The 15,599-nt window shown below is 43.3% G+C and overlaps 1 protein-coding gene across 2 annotated transcripts in view; it reads left to right on the plus strand.

The window, feature by feature from the left end:
• The window catches only part of ARHGEF39 (Rho guanine nucleotide exchange factor 39), a 162,457-nt gene that overhangs the window by 117,568 nt on the left and 29,290 nt on the right, over nt 1–15,599 (plus strand). For both annotated transcript variants that reach the window (XM_078858917.1, XM_078858919.1), the window contains one exon: nt 6,871–7,012. In XM_078858917.1, the coding sequence (XP_078715043.1) occupies nt 6,871–7,012 (142 nt within the window). The remainder of the gene's footprint in view (nt 1–6,870; nt 7,013–15,599) is intronic.

Consider the following 15,599-nt stretch of genomic DNA (forward strand, 5'->3'; position numbering starts at 1 on the left):
TCCTACAGTGTTTCAGGTCAGCTTTATGTTCACGGATGCGGTCCGAGACATGTCGTTTGGTTTCCCCAATGTAACTGCTACCACAGAGGCAACTTAGTTTGTAGACACCAGGGTACTGTATGTCTGGAACCACATCTTTTACAGACGGTACCAGATCACGGATTTTATGTACTGTGTTGAATCGGACCTGGATCTTGTGTTTAATCAGGATTTTGGAGATCTTTTTTGTGACCCCAGCAATGTAGGGTAAGGTGATGGTCTTGAAAGGCTCCTCAACAGGATCTTTCTTGGTGGTTGGAGTGATGGCTTTGCGGATTGTGTAGTCGGAGTAACCATTAGCCTTAAGAGCTTGGCGTACGTGTTTGAGTTCACTGGAAATGTGTTCATGGTCGGAGATGCATTGGGCTCTATGATATAGAGTCTTGATGAGAGAATTCTTCTGGGATGGATGGTGGTGGGAATCCGGTTTTAGATAAGCATCCGTGTGGGTGGCTTTCCTGTAGACAGAGTGGCTCATTGAACCATCAGGTCTCCTTTTGATTAGGACATCCAAAAAGGGTAGCTTGCCATCATTTTCGACTTCCATGGTGAATCTGATGGCTGGGTGTATGGAATTGATATGGTCGAGAAATTGGTCTAGAGCAGGCCGGCCATGTGGCCACATGGCCGGCCTGCTCTAGAGCAGGCCGGCCTGCTCTAGACCAATTTCTCGACCATATCAATTCCATACACCCAGCCATCAGATTCACCATGGAAGTCGAAAATGATGGCAAGCTACCCTTTTTGGATGTCCTAATCAAAAGGAGACCTAATGGTTCAATGAGCCACTCTGTCTACAGGAAAGCCACCCACACGGATGCTTATCTAAAACCGGATTCCCACCACCATCCATCCCAGAAGAATTCTCTCATCAAGACTCTATATCATAGAGCCCAATGCATCTCCGACCATGAACACATTTCCAGTGAACTCAAACACGTACGCCAAGCTCTTAAGGCTAATGGTTACTCTGACTACACAATCCGCAAAGCCATCACTCCAACCACCAAGAAAGATCCTGTTGAGGAGCCTTTCAAGACCATCACCTTACCCTACATTGCTGGGGTCACAAAAAAGATCTCCAAAATCCTGATTAAACACAAGATCCAGGTCCGATTCAACACAGTACATAAAATCCGTGATCTGGTACCGTCTGTAAAAGATGTGGTTCCAGACATACAGTACCCTGGTGTCTACAAACTAAGTTGCCTCTGTGGTAGCAGTTACATTGGGGAAACCAAACGACATGTCTCGGACCGCATCCGTGAACATAAAGCTGACCTGAAACACTGTAGGACAAACACCTCAGCCGTGGCAGATCACTGTTACAACTCAGTGGGCTCACATGACATTGACTTCTCCAAGACAGAGGTTCTCTGCAAGCCATCTGGCTATCATGAGAGATTCGTACATGAGGCGATCCACATTTACAAACACAGAGACAATTTTAACCGAGAAGATGGATTCTGGCTTAGCAATCACTGGAAGGACGTAATAAACCATTTTGATACACATTAGGGTGGGTAGAATAATACATAGTGTTATATTAAAAATGTATAAGGTATAGGGTGGTTTATAGCAATACAGTATGTAATTTAATGTTGGTTTTGCCTATGGAAGTATATAGTACGGTATAGACGCGTGTGATGTAAGAGAATAAAGTTTAGATGGAAGCATATTATATAATTTTTTTACAACGTAGAATTTTTCATGTATTACTTACTGTTAGTAACTCAGCTTATTGTAGAGTATAGTAAGTTTACTGATGATGCTATGTAGTTTATACTTTAGTTTGTCATGCAGTTTATACTGTAGTTTTTTACGTGGTTGTTTAGTAACTACAGCTACATACTATTAACATTCCTTTCCTTTGTTAATGCTCCCCCCCTTCCCCCCCCCCCTTTGATGCTGCTAATCCTGCATAATGCACGGGCATAGTATTGATTTGGAACCCCCCCCGCCCACCTCCTACGCATTTTCCATATGCTGAATTCCTCTTGATATGCAAATTATTTTGTTTAGGCGCTCTTCTTCCCACCTCCCCCCCCCTCTAACCCAGCTTAAATATACGCTCCAAGCTTGGGGTGTTTCATTCTTCGCCTGAGGATGGCTGCTTGCGTTGTGGCCGAAACGTCGTGAGAATTGTTTTATTATGTTTTATTTTTATTTTTTTATTATTTTATTACTTCCCTTCTACGTGACTTTACCGAAAGAACCAAGAAGATGAATCCCTGCAGTCACGAAAGCTTTAAATCGAAATTGCTGTTTAGAGTTTATTGACAGCACGATTTCGCTCGAACTAAGCCTTTCAGAAGGTTGAATCGGGTTGTTAGATTTTGAAGAGGAGTGGACTGAGCGCCACCTGAATCGGCCGCATTTCCAGGAGGCAAGTGGACCACCTGTATAGGCGCCTGTGGCGTTCGCCATTATGAACCCAGACCGCAGCGTCTCTTGAGACTCGCCCACGGCCCTCCGGTCTGTTGCTCCTGAGTGAGTACGCTTGGGTCACCCCGTTTACGAAGACGAGCGCGCTTGTCGCAGAACCACGCGGTGGCCCGTGAACCTGCCCCTTCCGCCCCCTATCGAAACGTTGCGAGCAGCCTGTGATGTAGGGACGCCCTGCCACCTTTCATGAGGAACCCTCGTGCAATGCTTCACGAGCCCACGATGCCACCTCTGAAAAAGGGGGGTGAACGTGCCGCTTCTTTTTACTCCGCCGCTGCCCATTACAGAGGCCACATCCTGCAAGTCGCAGGGTGGGTCTCACGTTCACCTCCAAATCTCGGAACACGCAAGCGGCTCGGCGTTTAATTTAGAGAGGCGTAGCGCCGTTGTTTTTAAAGACATTGTACTCGCCACAGAGAACTGTAGCCACACGACCGCACTATCAAAGCTGGCACCAAACTGTGCCAGACGCCCCCTCGCATGGCCTTGTGGGAGCCTCGGTACTGATGATAGCTTATTTTATTTTTTCTTCCGGTTTAATTTTGATGGTTTACACGTGTGTCATCGGAATGAAATCGGAAGAAAAACTAATGACGGACACATACGTTAACAGATAGGGGAATAGAACATTGCATAAAAAGATGTCATTAAAAGCTGTGTGAAGCGGGGAGTTTTGTTATCCCGTATCTGGGTAAATGAAATGCACTTCAATGTTCTGCACACGAATATGGAACGTCGCAAGGGCCACCATCCATGACATTTGGACAGTCTCATTGTATTTCTTGTAGTTTTATATTCAATGTCATTGTTGAGCAAACATTGTTGTACTTTATAACCAACTGAAAGCCCGCTGACATCATTTCATGTTATATGACCTCAGGTGAATACAAATTAGTGTACCCAAAATATTGAAGGCAACAGTTTGTGTAAAATAAATATAAAAACGGTACACTTTACATATACAGTACCATACCCAAAAACGAACTTACATTTACAACATTTTTTATTAATATCCATAATGATGTTACACTGTGTGTGTGTGTATAACTAATTGCACGAAAATAACACGTAACCACTGTCGCTGGCAGATGTTACCATCCCCAAAGTATCAATGTTCAAGCAAGTATTTTAATAACATTTATCTTCATCGGCGATCTTGAGCCAGTGGTTGAAAGTCCATAGTAACATGTCAAGGTGTGCCAGTTTCATCCATAGAGTAACCACGTCGCCAACCCACAAGTGGTATTCATTTTATTGGCACTGAAGGAAATGGTACGGCAAGCCGATCCCCCATTCGAGATATGAACTTAGGACCTTCTGACTACGATTCGAGCGCTCCTATGTATTACAATAACAGCCGTAATTTGTAGTGCGGGTAATTAAATGTTAATGAAATATCCTTTGTGCACTGCATATGTTCATGTTCTTGTCACGGCCATCTCTGATGGCTGCCGAGGTAATTGCGGGTCTGCGCGCTCCTCATTGCGCACCACAACCGCACACATGCACCGATTCAACACGCCGTGCCAAATTCACAGTTTTTTTACTCTTTATTTTACCAGGTAAGGCCCACTGCAATATATACCTTTTTTTCAGAAGCGGCCTGGCTGCAAATAACAGCTCACCGAAGTGGCTTATCACGGGAAAATGTATCGCAACCAAATACTCAAAAGGCATGTTTGTAAATGTTGAGAGAAATACCGGAAGACCTGGAGAAAAAGCCACATGACCACAGGGAGTGCAAACTCCAAATATACAGGTGTCAGGGTCGGAATCGAACCCACGATCTCCTGTATTCCAGGCGAGGGAGATAACATCCAGCCACCGTGGCAATTGCAAGTGCAGCGACAGCCATTCTTTGGTTGTTGGCATTGCTCTTAATGAATGTCAGTTTTATGCGATGGGACACCGGTAAATGCTCAGAGATGGCCGTGAAGTGGGCGTCGGATGAATGTGCAGACGCTGCCTGTTGCCTCGTTTGGTGGCGCTAATGCCCGCTGGCGATATAGACTTGTTACACCCTTTCAATTAGAACGTGTGTTTTTTTACCTTTCAGAATGCCACAGAGGGCATTCGATTTGTTGAACACCACTTCACTGCCGACCAGTCCGAGCCAGCAGCAGTTACAAAATTCCTTCCTCACTCCTCCACGATGACATCTTTGAGTACAAATATTAGACGAAATAACACACCAGATTTTTTTTCTTGTGACGTTGCTTGAGATATATACAGTCGTACACGGTTTCCTTTCGGGTATTAATATATTGTACACCTATGGGCCATTCTTCAATCCACTGCGGAATGAAGGTCTCCCCATGCCTTCTAGGCTCTGAAGGACATTTGATAATGCCTCACCACGCGGGTCAGTGCATGTTGGTGAGTACCTACGTGACTTTACCGAAAGAACCAAAGAGTATGGATTCCTGCAGTCACGAAAGCTTCACATCAAGATTGAGTGCAGAACAATAAAGAAGTCTGCTGCACTGCCCTCTACTGCCCACGAGGCCCACTGCACCTGTCGACGAGACATGGTGGTCATCCATCCGAGCATAATCCAGGCCTCAAATCCTGCTTCGTTTTTGAGATGTGATGAGATCTGGTGCATTCTGGGTGATTTGGTCAAAGGCAATGATACTTTACGTACATTTATTTATCGCAGTGACACAAATCGCCTGAAGATAAAGGGCAGATATTTAGTCTCGGACTGGATATGATGAGATGTAAGTACTGATGGCCATTCCAAGCATTCGTTCGCAAATGTTAATTCACAATTTAGTGAAAGTTGCTTGCGTTAGTGTGTCAGTTTAAACGACGCTAATAAGTAACGGCGACTTTTGTCGTGGGTGCATAAAGCAACGGTTTGACCTTTCAAGCAGCCAAAAGAGTGGCTGATGCATGTGCCATATTTCAGCCCGAGTGTTATGACCTCATTTGGAACGAGACAGCCTCCTCAGCTGTGAAGCCCCCTGTAACACACTTGAGCAGAGCTGCAAGACTTATTTTAAAGTGTGACCATTTCACTTTACGACTGCGACTTCGACTGCGGGATAGAACCGGCTCCCGGCTGCCACACGGACTCAACATCACATGTCAGGCACCCCGTCTAATGTTACGAAACAACACAAGGGCGTGTCTTACTTTACTATCCAAATATACCCTCTGTGCCAGGTCCCTTAATACGTAGGCTGAGCTATAAAGTACGCAGAATTTGTGTATATTTATCAAGATGATTTTTTTAATATCACTTGAGCTTAAATTTTTTCAGAATACACATAGTGTCACGTATTATTGTTGTTATATTTGTTGTGTTTGTTTTCAAAGATCCCAATGTTTTTACACGTTTATACAGCATATGCAATATTACATATACTAAAAAGGTTTGAGAAAGACATGTAAACCAATGTGTACTACTTGTCCTAATTAACACATTATGGTGGCCATCAGAAAACACACTGCATATAGTTTGCACGCAAGTTTAAATATCGTGCTCTCCAAATTATGTATGTGCGTGTGTATGGGTTCGTGCACGTGCATATGCCTCTTTATAAAATGGCATACCCTTGACTACATGCACTTGCAATCAGTCCTTTGGAGTGGTGTTTTTTTTGACAGATCCTTTGTCATTTCTTGGAGCTTCCTGTAAGAGCCACTTAGTGCTCTCTCGGCACTCACTGACCATGCCTGTTCCGCGCATGTTATTGTGTATGCCCGTGTGTGTGTATGCGTGTGTGGGGGGGAGCCGTAGTGTCGCGGTTAGTGCACTGCGCTACGAATCCGGTGAATCGAACCCACTCATAGCCACCACCAGTGACGATTATCTGAGCCGGTCCTGGGCCTCCCCTAGGTCGACTCGGCCGCAAATGAGTACCTGGTGTGGTGTGTTACCATCGCCAATGGAGAGGCGAAGGCGGCCGGGTGTGGTGCTGGCCACCCACCCCCTCGTGTGCCATGCCAGCCTTCATAGGTGCTCGCTAACAGCAACGATATATTAAGGCTATATGGGGGATCTTTATCTTTTGTGTGTGCTTGTACAAGCATTTGTGGTTCTGTGTGTATGAACAAGCCCGGTTTAATTCCTGGCTTTGCCCATCAATGGCAACTGGTATCTGAAGCTCACCAAAGTAAATGTGATTATGAATGTGACACATGCTCATCACCATTATCAGCCAATGTCCATCCAGAGCTGGATGAAGACGTCATTCCATTACCTGGCTTCCCATGATGTACTGAATGGAAGGTGTAGTAGTATGATTGTTAAATGTTGAAGATCACCACCCATCATGGATCTGTTATGCCACCACAATCCACTTGACCGACATCATCACTCTGTCGCCACGGTAGCCGTCCGTTCACACACACTCGCGTGTACGTGTTTTTATCTGCCAGGCATCTGAAGGCGCGGTCGGCTGTCATACATCGCAAGGACAACCTTGCGCGACGGCCCTTGCGTTCTGTGGCAGCGGAGAACACGCAGCCTGAAAATTCCACGGAGCCTAAAGAGCCACCGCCATCCAGAAAGAGGCACAGGGTAAGAGTGTTGTGGCATATCAATGATGTGTCCAATAACTGTTCGTCCACCTTTGTCTTTGAATAAGTTGCTATTTCCAATCTCCTTTTGGGTGGAAACTCACCCCATCATCTCTCGAATCATTAATATTGGTTCAATCGTGTTTGTCCTATGGATAGGTTGGTCCCCACCATTGGAATGTGGAATATCCACCAGGAACTCACGGCCGGCCACTCAGCCGCTGTTTATCGTGCATTTGTGTTGTGATTTTTTTATATGTATGTTTTAGAACATGTTAAGTCAAACTACCCATTTTAAAACTGACATTTGATGAGATGTTAATGTTAGTCAAAACAAATTTGCGCGTCAGTAGTTATAATTACACGATATTATGACAATGATCCCCCTTTTAACCAGGATAGGTTGTTTGGGCAAATGTTGTTGGTGAGCACTTATTTAGGCTGCAAGCAAATGTGGGAGTGGTACGATCAGTACGATTCAAACCTGTCTCTCTCTTTCCATCGCTTATGTTGAACACACCATCATGGGTATTCACTTTTGGCTGAGTCAGTTTAGAGAGACCAAGGCAAAATTCAAAGGTACAGACACCAATTGAAAAAAGTAATTGTACATGTATGCTGTATGTTGAACTTCTTCTGCACCGTACGTAGCCAGCCGCGCATGAGTTTTCAATCTAGATGTAAAAGTGCATAGCTCCAGTAGCTTCCTGATACCGGAACGAAGAGCAATCCAGATGGCCGCAGAAGCGCATCTGAAAGCGCTCGATTCAGTGACCGTCTTTGTCCGATGGCTATCCAAAAGCCACTGTGAGGATGACATAATTTCCAGGACACAAAGCTAAAGAAATAAAAACAATGTCCACTGCTTTATAAATCCATTGTTGGAGGAAGGCCTTCCCATGCCGGATCAATTATGGTGATTGTTTGACCATATTTCGCCATGCTGATCAGTGTGGATCAGTGAAAGATGAGCAACTCCAGAACTGGTTCAGATATAATTCGCTACTGATTTTAGCTCTCGGCAGATCTAGAACTCAGGTAGCCAGGTTCATAGCACAGTGTGCTAACCACTGCTCAACATATTGTATGTGGCCAGACATCTGCACAAAAAAAAGAGAGGTTCACAGAAATACTAGATGTCTTCACTTGTATACTATATATTAAGTAAAATAAATTGCTTGAGTAGGACACAGAAATATTGAAAATGCAATCTAAACATTTATATATATATATATTTGAACCGAATGTTGTCAATATACACATTTTTAAATGTTCATGAACTCGCTGCAAATAGTTTGTCAATACGAGTCGATACCTCACTCAATTGGCCTCGTAAGGCTGCCGTGCCACGAGTGGGCTACCCACTCGTGGGTGCGTTGGTCAAATGTGAACATGAATCCTGTCTCAGCATCAATACACGTGAAGTACCCCGCGAGCTTCTCCCCAATCGCACTGCAATCACGCTGCTGTCAGCGTCATGTGACGAAATGAAGGTGCCTACAATTTGGAACTCGCACAGAGAGGTGATGTAACGTCGTATTGTGCCAAGAGAATGGCCCTTGGAGGAGGACGACAACACAGAGCTACCTCTGAAGTCACTTCAGTGGACCTCTTGTCTGTAGTATAGTATGTTGAACTTCTTTTGCACCGTACATAGCCAGCCATGCTAATCGAAGGTGCGGGTGAAGGACAGCAAACTGAACACAAAAAAGCAGTTTTAAAGAAATTAGTTTTAAATCTAGATTTTAAAAGTGCATAGCTCCTGTGGCGTTCCAGACGGCCGCTAATGCGCATCTGAAAGCGCGCAATGCAGTGACCGTCTTTGTTCGATGGCTAGCTAAAGCCACTGTGAGGATGACCGGAGTTCACGTGATGGTTTATGCTCCTTGATGAGATCAGCAGGGGATTGTGGTTCATTTGTGACAAGCACTTTGTGTGCAATGATTGCGACCTCATGTATCCATTCGGAAACCGGAAGCCAATGCAGCACTAGACGGACACGGTCGGATCTCGCAGTGCCTTAGTTATTCTTCTCTTAAATGTCCCAGCTCGTTGCCTCTGCCCATGCCACAAACTCATTCTACTAAAGTGTCCGTTTTGTCTCATGCATACCGTGTGTGGCTAGTGTAACGCAGGATGCAACGTTTATATTTTACCATGTTTCTATAACCTTGCGCAATTAAATATATGTGTTGGGTTGTATGTCGTGTGCCATCATTATTGCCCTTTGTTATTGGTCGATTCATGTTGTAGGCATTTGGGGCCCGTGTTCGGCAACTGCAATCATGATAAAAGAAAATAAAAACTTTACGAGCATCTTTTGCAGCATATGAATCAAATGCATCTAATATGTAAATTGAAGATGCAATGATCCAATTATGATGATGTTCATAAGTGTGTCGTTAAAGAGCGTGTTTGGCCTCTGAAGATCGTGTGAAAAATGTTGGTTATAAATAATAATGGGGTCCAGCACCATTACGCACTTTATTTCCTCCAGCTGAGAAAACATCATTACTCACATTAAATTTTAATTTAAAGTTGCATTTAGAGTGTAATTCACACTGTGGCACACACGTTCGCTTGTACATTATCCGACGTACGAAAACACGTGCGTCTTGCAGTGGATGCTGAGTGTGCTTTTTGATGCCTTGACTTGGGGGTGAGGTTGGTGAATCGTGGTGGGATGTAAGTTGTGAATCATTGGTGAAAGCAAGAGCCAATATGATTATACACGCAGGATGCTTACATGCGGAGCCAATAAGTCTCTAGGAGGGAGTGCTCTGCCAGTAGACTTTTGATATATTTCATAAATTGTTCTCTCGTGCGCTCGCAATGCGATTTTACTGTGCGAGCAAAACATTTTACATTCGAAAGGAGTTTGCCAAGGATTCCATAGCAGAATCCTCGAACGTACCTTCTCGATTGAAAACTCATTTCTTTCTAACCGCTTTTTTGTGTTTAGTTTGTTGTTCTTCCCTCGCACTTCCGATAAGCACGTTTGGTTAGATGCGATACGAAATAATTTCTACATACAAACATACATGCAGCGGCACCGCTATGCGCAAAGTAGCAGTAAGCATAACGATTTTCTGATGCAGGGACATACTTTGACTCGATTTTGATTTAAATAAAGATAATATCATTAAACATATTATTTTACACGGGCAATGTTTATACAAGCTCCTATCTGTATATATTAGTTAAGCACGTAGTGATGAATTGACCCATACATTAAAATGTATTCTTGATCTCGCGTTACACATGAAAATATAACAAAACAAATCTATTACAATAAATGCTAAGCAGACTTGAGTCTGCATCGTACTTGGGTGGGTAACCACTGTGTGTGAAGAACAGGTACTTTCGGCACTGTGGGCAGCAGTGGGGCTGACCAATGTGGTGAAGTATGGTCAAATATCCCTCACAACTTGCGGAGGCCCTCGTCCAGTAGTAGATTGACCAAAGAGCTGTACACGTCCATGGTACTTCACACAAGCAATGACATGCCTTGTCATGAGCTTTAGAATTGGATTGAATCACTAAATATATGCATCATCACATGCCCAATAAATAATGTCCTTCACACCGATACGTTATATAAACAAATTAAATGTTTTGCGTTTTGGCATGAGATGAAAGATCCATTCGAAACTCGGACAGAACAGTGCAACCGTTTGTATTGCAGCATGGCCCATGGAAGTGGATATCAGAGCTACCAATGAGATCCCTTCAAGTGACTTCTGGTCCACACACATTAGGGTGCAGCACTTGCCACTCACTCTGGATATGGGAGTAAGGTTCGTAGCATGAAAATTAAAGCATTAATTTCATTCTCAGTGATGGAATTTGCCCACGTTTATTTTGATTTCGTTATTGAGAAAGCCATTGGCTACTAAGCTGAGACGATAAAGTCACTCCACTTGAGGACGTGGTTTAATAACAGGCAGCTGCCTAGATTAAAACCCACGACTTTACTCATACCACCTTTACGCTAATACATAACTCAATGAGTGAAATGTTGATTTAAAGCTGATGATGATCGCTTGTGTTGCAGTCTAAACGTCGTGAGAATTTTTATTGTTTCATATTTTTAATTTTATTATTTCCCTTCTACGTGACTACAGAAAGAACCAAGAATGTCAATGAGTGAAGTTGGAGTGAGTTTGGTAAAGTTGTGTCTCCTACCAGATTGCCAAGAGGCATTTCGTGGCTTATTTGGCTTAAAGAGAATTAATGATTGCCTGACTTAATGCCCATTATAATGTATGGATATAAAGAGATGCGTTTTATACTGTGACCATAGACTTAATAATAATGTAATAATACACATAACATAAGATATTAGCAACAACTCAACGTATGGACAAGAAACTGAAATTTGAGTTAAAATAAGAAAAAATTACCAGCGTTGTCAATTTTGACGAGTTTAGCTTGACATTCACCATTGAACATGTTTTAAAAGTTGCTTAAACAGAATTCTCATTATAAAAGTTATTCCATTAAAATAGTGGTGTTTGTTCGTATCTTTAATAATTTCCAATCTTATTACTTTCCAGAATATTGCCCCTTGCATTAAAATGTAGATCATATTGATGGATAACACATTGTAATACGATTTCTATTATTGGGCCTTATTATAAATGGTATCTTTTGCATAAATCACCACTAAACTCTGTTACTATTCAAATCGGTCATTAACGTGGAGGTCTCGCTAAGTGAAACTCAAAGGAGAACCGAGTTCATTTCACCGTGCTGTTTTTGCTTCACTTAGAAAAAAACACTTTTTTTTAAATGAGTGCTTTACGCAGTGGTTAGAGCAATTTGCCAAGTGACCTGCTTTCAATTTGTGTCCACTGCTAACATCAGTAGCGAGTGCTGTCTGAGCCCATCCTGCACCGCCGCCTTCATCAATCCCCAACTGACCAACCACCGAGGACTGACACGGCCGTCGGAAGGCTTTTTTCCTGCAGTAGTTTGGCACAAGGCTTAAATAATTAATGCCATTATATTATTGTCATTATTATTTGAATAACTGTGCATTATACTTGCCTAAAGTATACAGCACCACAATGTCCGTTGTGAAAAAAGTGATCAGAATATTGTTGAAGAAAGCTGAGATTTCCTTGTTTTTCTTTTGCCAGCTTGAGCAATTATCCCTGAATTGCTGACCGATATTCGCAGTGGTAAAACAATAAATGGGGATATCTGAACAGGAATGTTCATCACGTTCCGTCACTCCAGATGCACCATTTCTGCAATTTGTTTCTCTAATCTTAATGTTCAGTTTAGTTAAATATTAAATTTGTAATTAAGTAAAGTCATATATTTGGGAAAACAAAATTTGTTGACTTTTTTCGTTGCTGTATTTATTGTATTCGTAATTTTTATGCGACCTGTTGCAAACGTTGTGTTTTTATTTGACAGTTTTTCTGTTTTGTTGATGAAACCCGATTCAAGAGCTTCTGAGCTCTCAGGGCAATTCTAAATAAACTGTTCATAAACCTCGGGTGCCATATTAGCTGGCACTGGCTGCTCCTCGCAATCGCAAGCTTCTCTTTCGATGTAAAGCTTTCGTGACTGCAGAGATTCATCTTCTTGGTTCTTTCGGTAAAGTCACGTAGAAGGGAAATAAGAAAAATAAACCATAATAAAATAAATTATTTTATTTTATTATGTTTTATTTTTATTAGGTTATTATTTTTATTTTATTATGTTTGATTTTTATTACTTCATTATTTCCCTTCTACGTGACTTTACCGAAAGAACCAAGAAGATCGCAAGCTTCATTTGAAAACCGCCACGTTGGGATTTGCTCAGTTTGTGAGCACCGGTGCTTTCAAAGTTGACTGTTGCCTCTCACCTCATGGGAAACTCTGCGGCCGGGCTTCATGTCCATTATAATTTTGCTAACGTGCCTTCAAAATGAGCTGTGGGCCTGAAATACCGGCATTGGCACTGTTAACTAATGATCCGGGATGGACGAGGGCAGTCGTCTTTTGAAGGAGGCAGCAGAGGCCTCGGAAAAACGGTGCCCATGGGAGGTTGGAACCGACCGAAAATTTTCGCTCGCCGACGCCTCCCGGCAGTTTGCTGTCTCTCGCCGTGGTTCAGTGAAACCTCCTGGCACAGCCGTTGCCAAGCCTCTGAGGCTCCCGCAGGTGAGGCAACGGGGCCAGGTTAACGAGCGTTAACATCTCGCCACCGAGTTAACTACCTCGCCTGGTACACAGGAGTTCGTGGGTTCTATCCCGACCCTGACGCCTGCTGTGTATTTGGAGTTTTTGTCTCTCTCCCTGTGGTCGCGTCGACTTTTCTCCGGGTCCTCCACATTTAGAATCAATGTGCGTTCATAGTATTTGGCTGCTGCTCTCAATTTCCACGTGATAAGCCACTTCGTTAAGCTATTATTTGTGGCCACTCGAGCAACCGTTTGTGTCCAGGACCTCGTACTCGTTTTGAGGTTGAAAAATATGCTCTGCAGCTTCATGTGGTGGCGATGCCAGCTTGTTTTCGTTTGAGACTCAGAAGGTCAACACCAATCCAGAGGTTTGCATGCTTAAGCAAATGCTTCTTGATAACATTGGTCTGGAAAGCCAAGTGGGTGAAGTACTTTTTTGTTATTTATATCTGGGGAGACCGAATGGAGTTATGCTTATTTTGGCTTCTGTTTGAGAGCCTTGTGGAGTGTATTGTTGTCACCTCTGAGGTACACAGAAACTGGGATATATGTTAATGCGACCTTAGAATTAATGTCACAATATCACAAGAGGAGAGAATGACGCGTGAATGTAAATGCATTGTCTTGAGTGGTGTATTATTATTACGCAACTGACAGTAAAAAACTAGACTGACATTAAAAAACAAAGACAATTTTCCAGATTTCCCAGGTAAATCTGAGTAAGTCTGAACATTTGTTATCGCACACTCTTATGAGTCCAGTTACTCACAAATGCATGCAGCACAGCTACTTCCACAAAGGGATGATTCTGGGAAAGCCAGGAGAAATAGCAACCCAACTGACTTGTCAAATCATTAAAGCTGAGTTGAATGATTTTAACTTTAGAAGACATGAAAGTTGAAATCTAATACTGTACATTATGGCTTCCATGTTCACCAATATATACAATTTTACACACATCAGCCTGATCTTGCGTGAAGTCTTAAAAATCTGAAAGCTGTCAAATCCATCATAGTCACGGTGACATAACATGACAATTATCGCCTGTATTGACGCTTGGTAGAGCTCATCACTTACTGCATGGCCTAGCCACTACACATGGCAATATACGTGCCAGTTTCACCTGTCTTGATTTGAAGCTTTCGTGACTGCAGGAATACATACTCTTTGGTTCTTTTGGTAAAGTCACGTAGGTAGAAAAAATAATAGATCACGACGTTTCGATCGCCACACAAGCAAAAGGTACTCTGCAAACCTTTGGGCTACCATCAAAGATTTTTTCATGAAGCCATCCAGATATATAAACACAGACATAACTTCAACCGAAAAGATGGGTACAAATTGAGCAATCATTGCAAGGACGTTATTAACCAGGTAAAGCCTTAACTGGTTGTTGATGTTTCCATCTTACCTGCCATTGTCAGCAGTTTTTTCCGACTCTCTGAGTTACATTACCAAGTTAAATGTCTTTACATTAACGGGCTAAATGTCTCACTAACAAAGCCAACGTTGCCCCTTTCCCTCGATGTGGCGGTGGCTCTCGTTTTTTAGCAGACTATAACTGGCTGTGGTGTTGTTGTGTGTGTCTTTCTGTGTGTGTCTCTGTGTGTGTGTGTCTCTCGGTTTGTGTGTGTCTCTCGGTTTGTGTGTGTCTCTCTGGGTGTGTCCCTCTAGGTGTGTGTCTCTCTCTATGTGTCTTTGTGTGTGTGTCTCTCTCTGTCTCTCTGTGTGTTTGTGTGTCTCTCTATGTGTGTCTATCTCTGTGTGTGTGTCTCTTTCTCTCTGTGTGTGGGTGTGCCTCTCGGTGTGTGTCTCTCTCTGTGTGTCTCTGTGTGTGTCTCTCTATGTGTGTCTATCTCTCTGTGTGTGTCTCTCTCTCTGTGTGGGTGTGTGTCTCTCTCTGTGTGTGGGTGTGCCTCTCGGTGTGTGTCTCTGTGTGTGTGTGTCTCTGTATGTGTGTATATCTCTCTGTGTGTGTCTATCTCTCTGTGTGTGGGTGTGTGTCTCTCTCTGTGTGTGGGTGTGCCTCTCGGTGTGTGTTTCTGGGTGTGTCTGTGTGTGTGTGTCTCTATGTGTGTCTATCTCTCTGTGTGTGTCTCTCACTGTGTGTGGGTGTGCCTCTCGGTGTGTGTCTCTCTCTCTGTGTGTCTTTGTGTGTGTGTGTCTCTGTATGTGTGTCTATCTCTCTGTGTGTCTCTCTCTGTGTGTGGGTGTGCCTCTCGGTGTGTGTCTCTGTGTGTGTCTCTCTGTATGTGTGTCTATCTCTGTGTGTGTGTGTCTCTCTGTGTGTCTATCTCTCTGTGTGTGGGTGTGCCTCTCGGTGTGTGTCTATCTCTCTGTGTGTGGGTGTGTGTCTCTGTGTGTGGGTGTGTGTCTCTCTCTGTGTGTGGGTGTGCCTCTCGGTGTGTGT

The sequence above is a fragment of the Lampetra fluviatilis genome, chromosome 8 (assembly GCF_964198595.1).
Source record: "Lampetra fluviatilis chromosome 8, kcLamFluv1.1, whole genome shotgun sequence".
Classification (NCBI taxonomy): Eukaryota; Metazoa; Chordata; class Hyperoartia; order Petromyzontiformes; family Petromyzontidae; genus Lampetra; species Lampetra fluviatilis.